At 40.3% G+C, this 14243-nt stretch overlaps 1 protein-coding gene across 2 annotated transcripts in view; it reads right to left on the bottom strand.

The window, feature by feature from the left end:
* Window positions 1-1509: 1509 nt before the first annotated feature.
* Window positions 1510-14243, bottom strand: part of ACAD10 (acyl-CoA dehydrogenase family member 10) — a 56414-nt gene continuing 43680 nt past the window's right edge. The window contains exons 18-20 of one of the 2 annotated variants that reach the window (XM_075178461.1): window positions 4183-4326; window positions 3133-3210; window positions 1510-2484 (exon numbers count right to left, since the gene is read on the bottom strand). In XM_075178461.1, the coding sequence (XP_075034562.1) occupies window positions 2350-2484; window positions 3133-3210; window positions 4183-4326 (357 nt within the window). In that variant the 3' untranslated portion in view covers window positions 1510-2349. The remainder of the gene's footprint in view (window positions 2485-3132; window positions 3211-4182; window positions 4327-14243) is intronic. The other variant, XM_075178460.1, reaches the window with a different exon arrangement.

Genomic DNA, 14243 nt, shown 5'->3' on the forward strand with positions numbered 1-14243 from the left:
ATTAGAGGAAAAACAGAAGGATGGTTTACCCTGCAGAACAGGATTAAATACAGCACAGCACCCTTAATGACAGCAGCTCCAACAAGTGAGGAAATCAGTCCCAATAAATCCAGTAAGATATGTACAGCACGGCCCCCCTAACAGGTGAGGAACTTAGTACAAATAAATCCAGTGGGATATGTTCCATAGCGAATCTCTGGCAGAGCATCACTGGTATATAAGTATATACACCAGAGCATAATATACCAATGCTCTGGTGTATATACTTAGATTGGGCCAAGGATTAAAAAGTACATTAAACTGTGAGAAACGGGTGATGAATAAAAAGTTCTCAGTCCAGTAGCACCCTACTCCCTCACAGGCGTGAAAAGTGGCAATTAAAAAATGTTACATATTACCACAAAGCAGCTGTTCATGATAAAAAATAAACCTATATCTTTGAATTGTATCTCTTGATTTTACCAGAAATAAAATTAATCATACTCCTTGGCCATCTTGATAATGCTACTTTAGAAATAGCATTTTTCTTCGTATAGAAATACAAGCATTCCATGTGGATGGACTCCACTCCCCTGCACTGCTCTGGTGAAGCAGACAGGCCAGAATATAAGATGCAAGGTAAGTGGGTCATCAGTCATTACACTACTGTTATTATTGTCTCTCGCTCTTCAGTGTTGTGGAACTGCAAAGCACAGCATGTCTAGCCAGCGGGCAGGCTGGGACTCGTAGTTTCAAAAGAGCTGGAGAGCCATAGGTTACACTGGTAACACAGGTAAACAGCCAGCCACATAGTACACACAGTGTTCCACTGTCACATGTACAGTTATTCTCCCAGTGTGCCTTCCATGCCCCAAGTCCAACATTGCCCCTGCTAGGTATTTTTCGCTTGAATTTTTCCGCCACATAAAGGCCACGCCCCCATGTTGGTCACGCCCCTTATCTTTGGAAGGGTGGAGTAACATACTCTTGTTCCGGGTTCAGTGGATCCATGCTACACCTCTGGATACATTACACTCTTTCAGATTATAGGTCTCTTCCAATTCCTTCCTTCCCCATATCTCTTTTCCAATATTTTTATTTTTCAGTTTCTCAATCTTTCCTAGTTCCATTTATAACATTTTACAAGTTCTGTAATTGAAGAATATATAGAAGCAAAACAAATTTGTTTTTATGCTGTTCACTATTTTACATGCTGGTCACGCTCTTGTTTGCATAATCTTGAAATATGAATATTGTTACAAAAATGTATGAAACTATTTATCTCTCTAAGGAATAATGAAGTAATTCTGTATTTAACATTTAATCTCCCTGGGCCTATTTTCAGTACCGGGCCTGGTATTTCTATAAACACCCTGCATTCTATTGAACATGACTAAATATATGTGTAAGCCAAGTGCCTCATTTATATAAGTGTAAAATGCATTCTTCAGTAATGCTGGCGAAAGAATGACAGAGAATGACGTGTAATAGTGCAGTTTTGTACTTCATTTTTAGAAACATATTAAAACACACACCCATTTTTATTAGAAAAAACAAACAAATGTTTACAAAAGAAACGTGAAAAGATAATGTATTTCACAATCAGCAACATTATAAATTATATTTTTCAATCCATGTCATTTTCCCCCAATAAGATTAAGGCGTAATAAAATATGGCTTAAAACTTGCCCATATGATTTGCACTTTACATACGGTCACACACTTTCAATCAAATCTAAATGACCATAGTGTCCAGTACTTTCACATAAAACAAGCAGAGCAGATAGAACTGCAGTACACAGCGACCTATGAAACAGAGACAGAGTCTATTTGAAACATACTAAACCACTTTGGCTACTTCGTAAATATCAAGTGTGGCAGAATCCAGGCTACAATCATTATTTCCAGCCCAGAAGAAGCATTACAAATATGTCTAAGTCCATTTCCTGTTGCAAAATGGATATCATATTGCATTTTCCGGTATGGTATTTTCCTGTGAAAATGACAAACTGGTCTCTTCACTATTATAGTGCGGACAGATTTTTATAGTGGTAAACAAATAAAGAGATATTTCAGATGGAAAACTAAACTTTAAATGTATAAAGTAGCATTCATATTAGAAAAAATTATGTCAATGTGCTATAATATAGCTTAGACCAAAAATAGAAGAAAATCTCTTGCATCTAATAAGTGCACAGACCTACATGATTATTCCACACATATTCTGTACTCATGATTGGTGACCAGATTTGCCAGCGCACAACATTTAGTGACTGGTAATGTTCAAGCAGGTCATTGTAGTGATTTCATTATCAATATATACAGGACTGACACACACTGATCTTTACACTGCCTACCTAAAGACAGGCTCTAATCTTTTAGTTCTATTTTAGCCACAGCTGCTCGGTGAACTTCATCAGGTCCATCTGCCAAGCGTAGCGCCCGTGCCCAGGCATGAAACTGAGCAAGTGGGAAGTCACTGCCGAGACCCGCCGCCCCAAAAGCCTAAGTGATAAATAATGCATGTGGATTATACAGTAAAGTAAAAATGATTAAAAAACACAGGTGAGTGTACACAATACAATAACAAAGATTACAGTATACATTGTCATTGGTGATGTGTATAAAATAAAATTATTATATAGTGTACTCCATAGGTTACCATATTCAAAAATACTTTTGTTTATTTTGCTAGAGAAGACTTCAGGTTGTCCTACTCCATAAAACATAGCACCCCATACAACATATAGGGGAGTTCCCCCCAGGAGAACATACAATGTGTTACCTAAAGACTGGGTGCTAGATCACACTACAGCCTGCACAAGGACAACTAAAGTACTGCAGCACTGTGAGCCGCTGTGTGGGCCAGCTGTTCAGACCGCTCAGATAACCGCTGTGCTTTTTGGGAAGCGAGTGGGCTCTTCTATTCGCTGTACATAAGGCAATGTTTTACCGAGCAAGGGTTGGCCAAAAGTGGTTTTAAGATCAGGAAGTCAGATGTCCTTCTAATTCACCTACAACTACTGCTGCTGCCATCTAGTTGGATAATTCTACTCATCCTTTACACCTTTAATTCAAAATATAAATGTACACTGTATGTCTTTAAAATAAAAAAGTTTTAGATAGAGATCAATAAATAGATTAACTTTTTACCTGAATCGCTCTATCAACCACATTTTGGGTCATAGTAGGGGCGACCATTTTAATCAAGGCGATTTCCAGAGCAGCTTCCTGCACAATCATGTGAAAACATGTAATATGGGTGATGACTTGCAAAATAAAAAGTAGTTGCACATGGAAAACACATCATAATACTTATACATCATTCATACTACAACAGACTCTCCTTTTGGTACACGTTAATGTAGTAGTTCTCTCATAGAAACACGTTGTACATACACACATTATATATATCAATGGTTGTCTCGATAACGGAATAATCTGTAACTATTTCATTGTTCTAAAATACCAAAAGAGGTGGTTCCTAATACAATGCATTACATATCTGACAATGAGAGGATGCTTTCAATGTATTGTTCATTGGCCGAGCAATAGCTCAAATTGATACTCTGCGGTGTATAAAAAATTCTTATCCCAGGCATGTACAGTTCACAAATGTGGACAAAAATATATCACAGAATGTTACAATAGGTGCTGAGACACTAATGTAAAACTGAAGAAAGTCTTAAAACTGAACTGTGACCATTTAAAGTTCCTGAACATTGACTTTTCAATTCTTCATTGAAGAGAACAGTGTACAACAATATTGTTTTAGAACTTTTTAACAAAATTCTGCCATTTTCAGGTATGGGAAAGGCCACAAAAAAAAAAGAAGGTTCACACCCGGGATGCAGGCCTCCAGTTGGACAGCCTTGCTGTATTTAACACAACTTTCACTAGTATCACTGTGGGCAAGCAATAGATTGTCATTAAATTGTTAATGTTTATACTTTTCCTGACTTTTAGCCTTTTAATAGATATTAAATAAAAGCTAAATAACAAAATTCAGAAAAATTTCCATGTGTCACTATATTATATGAACGTTGAAGGAAAAAATAGTGTTATTGCAGACATTGTGTAATGAGTTGTTAGTATTTCTTTAAAAAAAAATAATGAAGAAAACATGTGATACAATAAAACTATTAAATACAGTACAAAAGCCAATGAAACAAATCTACACTCAAACTAGTTGTGAACGCTTACCTTATTGCCTACAGTATCCATAAGATGGGCAGCTTTTAAAACCAGCAACCTCGCCTGTTCAATCTCAGCTCTGGATTTTGCAATGTCTGCCATGATAGTCCCTTGTACGGCTAAAGGTTTGCCAAAAGCTATTCTTGATTTTACCTGAGAAAGATATGTTAAGAGTAAGGGTACTTTTAACGGATTCAGAACAGATTCTGTTTGTGCTCAGCTGCTAAAAAAGGATAGTTTACAAAATGTAAAGTAATGTCCAAGCAGGAAATGTTATGGTTTTAAAAAGTATGAGGAAATATAATATTCATAAATGTACAGTCATGGCCAAAAGTTTTGAGAATGACACATTGGTTTTCACAAAGTTTGCTGCTTCAGTGTTTTTAGACCTTTTTATCAAATGTTGCTATGGTACTTAAGTAAAATTACAAGCATTTCATAAGTGTAAAAGGCTTTTATTGACAATTAGATTAAGTTTCTGCAAATAGTCAATATTTGCAGTGTTGACCCTTCTTTTTGAAGACCTCTGCAATTCGCCCTGACATGCTGTCAATCAAATTCTGGGCCACATACTGACTGATGTCCGTCCATTCTTGTCTAAGCAATGCTTGGAGTTTGTCGAAATTTGTGGGTTTTTGTTTGTCCACCTGCCTCTTGAGGATTGACCACAAGTTCTCAATGGGATTAATGTCTGGGGAGTTGCCTGGCCACGGACCCAAAATTTCGATGTTTTGATCCCCGAGCCACTTAGTTATCACTTTTGCATTTGCTGGAAAAGGCATTGTTCGTCACCAAACTGTTCTTGGATGGTTGGGAGAAGTTGCTCTTGGGGGATATTTTGGTACCATTCTTTATTCATGGCTGTGTTCTTAGGCAAAATTGTGAGCAATATAGTCTGATAAAGGTCTCCAAGTCTTTACTGACTCTCTCTGTTTGACTGTTGGAATGTGGGTGATATGGGGAAGAAAAGTTGAGTAAATTGAACTCCTCGGTCGGAGACAATCTCAGTGAACAATCCATGGAGACGGGAGATCTCTTTGATAAACAACTAAGCGAGGACTGGAGCAGAGGGCAGTCTGATGAGAGGAACAAAATAGGCCATTTTAGAGAACCGCTCCAAAATTACCCATACTGTATTGAACTTATTACTGGGAGGTAAATCCGTGACAAAGTTCATAGATATGTGGGACCAATATCTAACCGATATGTGGTTGTAAGTGGTAATGGACGAAGCAGGCCACCAGTGTCAGGATCTGCCGGCAACCCTCTGCATTGCATGCTGCTTATTGGCAGTTCCTGCCTCCTGGACCTTGGATTTGTTTTATTTTGTTATCTGGCAGTACCTCTGTTCACTAGAGGTGCTGCTACTGTGCCTTTTCCTTTGTTTTTACTAGGGGTTAACCTGTCTCACTAATTATCTCCTCACCTGGGTGTTCCCTACTTATTCCTGCCTTTCTTCGTCTCCTGTGCTGGTCATTGTTTTGCTGCCCTCCCTATGGTTTTGTTCTCCTGCTGCACCTGTACCCTGCTACCTGTGTCTGCGGTATTCCTTGCAACCTGAATTCAGCCTTATCAGAAATCCCTGTGCAGTTTCAACTCTATTAATTCGTACTATTTATTTGTATATTCTAAGCAATAAACACCTTATGCTTCATCACATCCCGGACTCCTTAGATGTGACTTACTTTGAAACGTGACAATCAGGAGATTGACGTGGCGTCTTATGTTGAGAACAAGTACTGTAAGCGGTTACAAACTGGCAGACATCAGAGTGGAGAGTAGGCCACCAATAAGTCATTGAGATGATCTTGGTGGTCTTGAGAACTCCAGCGTAACTTGAAAGCGGGAGACGTGAAACCACAGGAGAAGTCTTTTATGGAGGTTTACTGGTACGAATGTTTTACATGGAGTGGAGGTTGCCATCAAAGAGGTGGTTTGGTAAGCAATTAGGATCAAAAATAGGATGGTTAACAATCTCCTCAGAATTTCATTTGAAAGGAAACGACCAAGAGAGCGCATTAGCTTTCTTGTTTTCAATTCCTGGTCTGAAGGCAATGCAGAGATCAAAATCGAGAAAAGGAGAAAAAAAAAAAAAAAGAGACCATCGCACTTGGCGAGGATTCAAGCATTGGGAACAGATGAAGGGTATACCCGGGAGAAATTTTGCCCGGTTGAAGCTCGATGGGACAATCCCATGGTCGATGTGGCTGTAACGTTTCAGAACGACTCTTGCCGAAGACATCAGCAAAGGAGGAATATTGAAGTGGTATCAAAGATGAGGCTTGCAAGGATACAGAACAAACAGGTTTAACCTGAGCAAGGCAACGAGACTGCCAATCCCGACTCCAGGCTAGGATTTGAGAATTAGACCAATCCAGTTGAGTTGAATGTTTCTGGAGCCACAGGAATCCTAGGATGATGGAATTAGAGGCTTGTGGAAGAACTAAGGAGATCTGCTCAGTGTATAAAGCTCCAGATTGCAAAGAGACAGGAACATCTGGTGACGGATAGTGGAAATTCATCTTACATTTATGGCAAGGATAGAGAGAGGCATAGACAGGGTAGATGCCGGCACCGCCCATTGCTGAATCAGAGCAACGGACACGAAGTTTCCTGCAGAACTTGAATCCACTAAGGTGGATGAGGAAATTTGTCCCAAGGACCAGGATAACAAAACAGAAAGGAAACATGCGGTTCTTGCTTATTTGGAGAGGATGTAGATGACCCCAACCTGACCTCCCCAAAGCGAGTTAGGGCTTTGCGTTTCCCAGAAGTTTGGAACAGCTGGAAAAAATTTGACCAGTTGCGCCACAATATATACAAAGATGGTTCCTGATCCGTCTCTGACGTTTCTCAGATGAGAGCAGAGAGTGCCCTTGCTGCATAGGCTCATCGGAGGGGACTGGAGGCTGAATCGGGGAGCCAAATTTGAAAGTTGGACGTCGAGAAGTATCCATTTCAGAGAACCTCTCCCGAAAATGAATGTTTACTCGATTGCACAGGGAGAGTAAAGCGTCTAATGTAGAAGGTAGTTCTTGACACAATCCGACAAGCCTTGCCAAAATGCTGCTACCAAGACCTCATCATTCCATCGTTGCTCGGAGGACAGAGTATGAAATTGGATAACATATTGGGCCACAGTAGAGGAACCCTGATAGAGTCTGATGATGCTAGATCCTACGGATGATACCCTGCCCGGCGGAAGGAGGAAATAAATGCTGTGCAGTGTTGGAGTAACTGGTCATCCCGTTCCCATAGTGTAGAAGCCCAGGCCAGAGCTTGTTCAGCGAGAAGATAAATAATATAGGTCACTTTTGACCTGTCAGTGGGAAAGTTCTGGGGTAACAGCTCAAACTGTATAGAGCATTGGTTGAGGAACCCACGGCAAGCCTTGGAATCACCAAAGTATTTTGGAAACGTGGGTAACTTCGAGGTGGAGGCGGAGGAAGAGGATTTAGCGGGAGAAGGCCACGAGTCCGGTAATGGTAGGGTGCTAGAAAGAAAAGTCTGAAGCGCCTCCAGATAGGTTGCAAGAGCCTGAAGACACTGAAATAGTTGGTGCCAAGTGGCATCCTGTTGGTCTGCATGTTTCACTAAATGTTGTAACATATGTTAGGCCGAGGGTTCTCCAGAAGGATCCATTCTTCTTTATGGCCAATTCTTACTGTCCCACTTTTATGGTCAGCGGATCCTTTTTATGGGTTTATCTAGTTTGCTGCCATCTACTGGGAGGCGCGGAGTCTAACGACCCGAAAGGTCCCTGCAAGGGGATGTGGGCTTTGCTGCTTTCGTGCCGCAGGTCGTGGTTTTCCGAGTAGGTCCTAAGTGAAACCCAGTGTAGAAACAACAGAATATGATATAAATTGGTAGTGGTGCGCTGCTGGTTATACAAGGAACTGGTAGGCTTAAAAGCACAATGACAGGGGTATTGAGTGCAATGATCTGTGGCTGGTAGATGGCGAGGTCCAGGAATGCTGGCAGCAGGGAAGCTGGATCAGTACGTAGCAACTGGTAGCAGAAGAGTTGCAGAGAGCCAGAAGAAAACACGTCCACACAAGACAAAGAACTGGCAATTGAATGAATGAAAAAGGGTGCATTAAATACTGTGGCCACTGGGGGCGTCTACCAATGAAAGCGGATGGAAGGCTTCAAAAGACGGGTCCGCACATGCGCAGACCCGATTTCAAGATGGCTCCAGCCAGGACCCGCAGCGCTGCACGCCGGAGCCTAAGGGAGCGAGTCTGACAGGTAAGCCAGGTCCCAACCGCAGAATCAGCGGGCCCGACATGCGATAGTAGACCATCATTTAGACATATATAAGAATAGGATATTTAGTACTTAATAATGCAATTTGCTTTGCCGAGCAGTAAGTCCAGGGTCGTAGCTCCCAACGTTCCAAAAGTCAGGACACAGGTGCTGATTGCTAGGAAGCCACAGGAATACAAGGTGATGTTGTAGTAAAAACATAATAGTTTATTGCAGTTCATATAATTATGGTATGAATACAAGCACACTGGATTTTACAGTGATTAAGGAAGCCAGGTGAAAACACAGACTCTTAGGTAATGAAGGGATGAGTAATCAGCCAAAAGACAATGCAAGAATAAACCAGTATAACGGTCTTTGTTGCCATCCAAAAATATAAGTGTTTCTGAGGCAAGGTTGGTGCAAATTTACAGAGTCTTTGAGGAAATTCAAGAATATAAAAACACAGAGACCAGCGATAACTGCGAAGCACCAGAGACCACAATTGATAATTACTAAAGTCCATGTCTGGGGATACTAAGTTGAGCTATATGAATAGCATGCAGATGCAAAGTCAGATATCAGGAGACAAATGAAAGCAGAGACCAGAACCAGCAGACTTGTAAGATACAAATATCAAATCTTAATGGATCGCACTCAAAAAAGTAACAACAATTAATAAAAAATAATAGAATGTCATATATGTAATAATTCATACATCCCAATGTATTAAAAACCACAGTATTAAGGGAAGGAAATCAATTCTGCATCGCGGATTTTCCTGTGCACCTCTATGGAGGGGCAAGGCAAAATCTGCGATGTTGCACCCCGCAGAGTGCCCACACAATTATTCCAGAGGCACTCCATAGAGAATTTATTCGGACCCCTAAGAGACCAGACAGCATTTATATGGCAACACTCTTTATCCAATCTTTGACTAATGAATATTTTGAGGGAAAACAGCCACAGAAGCCTAATTGTATATTAAATGTAGATGCAGAAAAAGCATTGGATTTGATTTGGGATCATTTACATACAACACTAGAAATTTAATTGATGACAGATATATTGGCTACTCAACCAATTTATACAACTCTCCTCAAATTACAGCGGTAGCGAATGACTTTGTATTGGACCCACTGGCTGTGGAAAGTGGCACAAGTCTCTACTTTTTTGCTATCGCGGTTGAGCTACTGGCAGTATGACACTGTCAAAATTTCTCTTCTTTTTACGGATAAAAATAGGTTCACAGACAAAGAAACCAACTTTTTCGAGTTGGTTAACTATTACAATCTGGTAGATTAGCCCTCCCACCAGAACTTTCACCTATTTGTGGAAATCTAGACTCCTGGTGTACAACGTAGATATTTCATAGATGGAGGAGGAAAGCTTGACACATATCAAAGACATAGGGGTAAATGTATTAAGCTCCGGGTTCTTCAACACCCGCGAGTTCGGCGTCTTCGGCGTTTAAATTTAAAGCGGCGCTGCCTTGTAAAGGAAAGTTTCCTTTACAAGGCATCGCCGCTTTAAATTTAAACGCCGAAGACGCCGAACTCGCGGGCGTTGAAGAACCCGGAGCTTAATACATTTACCCCATAGTATCCCAAGCAGATTTCAGTATTTTCAATGGGCTGCAAAGATATGTACTTCCCTCTGAACAAATGTTTATGTTTACTACACATTATACCTAATCTATACTCTTTAAGATTCCTGGTAAGAAATTTGGGAACATTGTCTAAATCAGGTAGATTTAAGATAAGAATGCTTTATTCTGAGTGGATATGTAGTAATACAATAAATTTCCTAATTCGTTTTTTTTCTGAAATGGAATAGAGATTTCCCAAATATAGATACGTTAAACTCCATCCTTAAATATAATTAACAATTTTAAATATGTGGATCCCTGGAAGATTGTTTCAAAAGTCCTATATTCCCCCTACAGTGGTTATTTTGACATTTGAAAAATATCAGATCCTAAATGAATGGATCCAACATAAACTACACTACTGCAAAGGTGAAGTCAAAACTTCTTGAATTAAATTATTAAGAGTTTATTCAACCCTGGAAAAGGAGCAGACATATTTCAGAAACAATGGCAGCACTTTATAGACACAAAGGACCTAGAACAAAATTTGATCCAGGTTTTAAAGGGGTTAAGGTGGTCCTCTCCGGATGATTGTTGGGAATGAGATGGGATGTGGAGGTATTGAAGGGACTGCAATATATGACAATTTTGCTCTTTAATGCAAGTTCTACAAATGCTGACAATCTGATAGAAATACTGGATAACCACAATTGTGATTTGTAATGCATTTATTTTACTCTTGCATACATTATTATTTTCATATGTTATTTATGCTTTTTTATTGTGTAACAGTATGAAGCAATACATGTATGTTTCTGCTATATATAAAATATTTAAAAACAAATGCATAAAAAAATCTTGCATGGATTTTAATCATTTTCAGCCAACACATGCAGCGTTATAAATGGTCTAGTGCTTTGCATCTTTACAGTGGGCCCAGATATATATTACATCAATGGGTCAATATTCATCACTAAATCGACACTGTACTATGCAGTCCATCAATAAGTTATGTTCAATTGAGTTTTGGAAGCAGCAACATTTTCAAGAGATTTGAAGCAGAAGCATTGGGAATTACAAAAGAAGATTGTAGGATATAAAAGATCTATTCTGTGTGGACAGGTTTAGGACATTGCTAATAAGGAGTGAAGATAGCTAAGAAGTTCATGAGTGTTTGTTAGAGGGGATTGTAGGAGTGAGGGGGCAATACTAATAAATTGATGTGATGTGACAACAAATTATATTGCCAAGGTACTAAGTTGACCAGCAGGGGGAACTCCAGTGCTCTGTAGATATTTATATATAAACAAGTTAACCCGTGCATGATACTCATGCATTCTAGTCAAATCAAGCTACTTAAGGTGTTAAAAAGGTTCTTGTCATGCATTTGGGCCTAGCCCAGGCCTCCTCAGGGGAAGAGCGTTACTTCCCGACTTAAGCGCCCTTTTTAATGTATGTTCATGAGGTAAAATTACATCATGGAAATGAGTTTGACCCCTCAACTCGTAAATTTAGCCTTTACTACCCCCTCCCACGGGGGGAAGGGGGGGGTGATGGAAGTTAACTAGGGGAAGAGCGTTACTTCCCGATGCAAGCGCCCTTTTTTAACGTGGTTTTGTCCACATGTCACCACCTCATAATTTTTCTCCATCACCTCATCCTTCATCTTCATCGCCACTTCCTTCATCAAGCTACTTAAGGTGTTAAAAACTCCCCACTGTCACCCCCGGCAGCCACCAACCACTCCCAACTGTCACTTCTCCTTCAAGAAATATATAGGTCAGTGTATAACTCTGCCCAGCAGGTGGCGCTGCAGCTTGTTTTTTTTTTTTTCACACACGCCGCTAGGCATTTATAAAGTAGATACTTATAATAAATATGCAGTGCTTAAAAAAAATCTCAAATCAAACAAATGCCTTATCCGTATTGACAACATTGAAAGTAGAAAGTAGAGATCCAAGTGAGGTGAAAAATGATGGATCACTAGCAGAATGAGCTGCCATATTTAGACATGTTTCCATTGCAATACTACAGAGGATACCCACGAATAACTAATGATTTTTCCCATACCCATTTCTTCATTATTCAGAGTATCTGACCAGTGCTTCATTTTGCCGAGTTGAATTTGAAAATAAAATGTGGTATTATAAGGAAGAGCAGCTGGCCATATTATATCCTGTTACTAAGCAGTTACAGCTAGATGTCCCCATTCTGATCAATAAGGTAGTTTCTCTGAGCAGAACATCATACATGTCTGTGATAAGGAGTAATCTTCTACTATAAATGTTACCAGACCATATTACCAACATTTTGAAATGTTGAAGAGCAATTTCTGTAAAAAAAAATAAAATGGCAGGTTGTTAACCCTACGCTGCCCTCCGAATCGGCGCTCAATATAATGGCAACCTGAAACCAATTGAATCTGCTCTCTATTGGACAAATTCTAGGAAATAGAATGAAGAAAAGTGTTTTCATCACACTCTGTTCCATCTCTGTGTAAAGTTATAGAGGGGTAAATGATTCATATATAACATTTCACTATCTGCTGTATCACTACAATAAAATGAGTGCTCTCTATTTAGGAGACTCTCGCACCAGTACTGTCACATTTAGTTCTGAAAATAGCCTGGAGGTCTGTAGAAGGTAAGGTGGGTGTCAGATTCCAAAGTTGTGGGGTCTGCAGGTCCGGGAGCCACTTGGTAAAACGGAGGGTTGTGGTCTGTGCTCCCTTCAGGCAGTCCACACTCATGTGGGGAAATGGTATCGGCAAGTGTGTTTCTGCCAGTAGCTACTTCAGCCTGCAGATTCACACGCGGTTTAGGCCACAATTCTGTAAGGACGTCCCATGGCGATGTTACAGGGCCAAATCTAGGGCTGAAGGAACCACTCGTGCTCTGAAGAACTGGGAGGTACTGTAGTGTATATTACTGATCCAAAAGTCTACTTATAAGGCACCAAAGGGTGAATGTCTCCCGGAGCTCACTAAAAGCATGCCTGGTCAGTAGAACATATTCTCTTAAAGATGCTTAAGGAGACTTGAGAGCACCAAGGATTCTTAATTATCGCTACCGGCCTTCAATAAATTGACAGAAAAATGATGACTTGTTTCTATCTACCCCAAATAATTTATGTGGCTCCCACACATTATCTCACATCACTCACTTGCTATGCACTTTATAATCTCTATATTAAATAGTAACAAATGGAACGTAAGGTGCCTCACCCTCCATTCTTTCACAACCAGCTATGATTTTAAGGACTAGCTCCATAAAAGAAACATGTTGTTTGACAAAAAAAATAACTGCCTGATGAAACACAATATTTATATTTGCTGGCTTTCATAATAGTGGAAGAGCCCATTTACTGTTAGTTTACTTGTAGAGCTTTGGACTGCGCTAAAAATATGTATTCAGAGTAATATAGTACTGACTTGTGAACGCTTAGAGTGACTCTTCTCACCTGCTGTAAAATAGTAAAAGATCCATTCATTGAGCTTGTGATTTCACTGCTTTTTTGATTTCAAGTGTTGTTTTTTTTTTAAAGTGTGGAGTTGAATCCAGGAAGGGGTTTAATCTGGTAAGTGGCTAGGAAAGGCTAGTACTAAAGTTCACTGTAGGCTATAAGAAGTTAGGTTAGCCATAATAAGATGAGTAGTAGCAGGCTTGATGATTTCACTCAATGCATATCTTGTCATATGTATGCACACTTGGAGCAAGTGTTCCTAGGTTTATACCTCTGTGAGAAATGTGAGCAATTGGTCTCTTTGGAAGCCCAGGTAACTGATCTAAAGCAGACCATTGCAACATTGAGAGACATTGCCAACCTGGAGCAGAGTTTACAGCTCACCGTTGATGCGTTATCTGAGCAGGGTGGAGCAGAGACAGAGGAGGATGCACAGGTAGGCAGCTGGGTAACAGTTAATAGGGGTGGCAGAGGGAGAAAGAGGCAGGCCAGTTCTGAGCTAGGCAATCCCAGCAGATTTGCCAGATTGGATGAAGATACTGTGGAAGGCAGTTCAGAATTGGTAGAGTTGGATGACACTGCTTCCTCTAGCAACCAGGGGAATGGTCTCTCCAGCACAGAGGGGACCAAAGTTACTCAGGGACCCAGGCAGATTGTGGTGGTAGGGGATTCAATTATTAGGAAGGTAGATAGGGCAATCTGTTACCGGGACCGTGCATGCCGAACAGTGTGTTGTCTCCCAGGTGCTCGGGCTCGGCATATTGCGGATCGTGTG

Source organism: Mixophyes fleayi, chromosome 1, assembly GCF_038048845.1.
Source record: "Mixophyes fleayi isolate aMixFle1 chromosome 1, aMixFle1.hap1, whole genome shotgun sequence".
Classification (NCBI taxonomy): Eukaryota; Metazoa; Chordata; class Amphibia; order Anura; family Limnodynastidae; genus Mixophyes; species Mixophyes fleayi.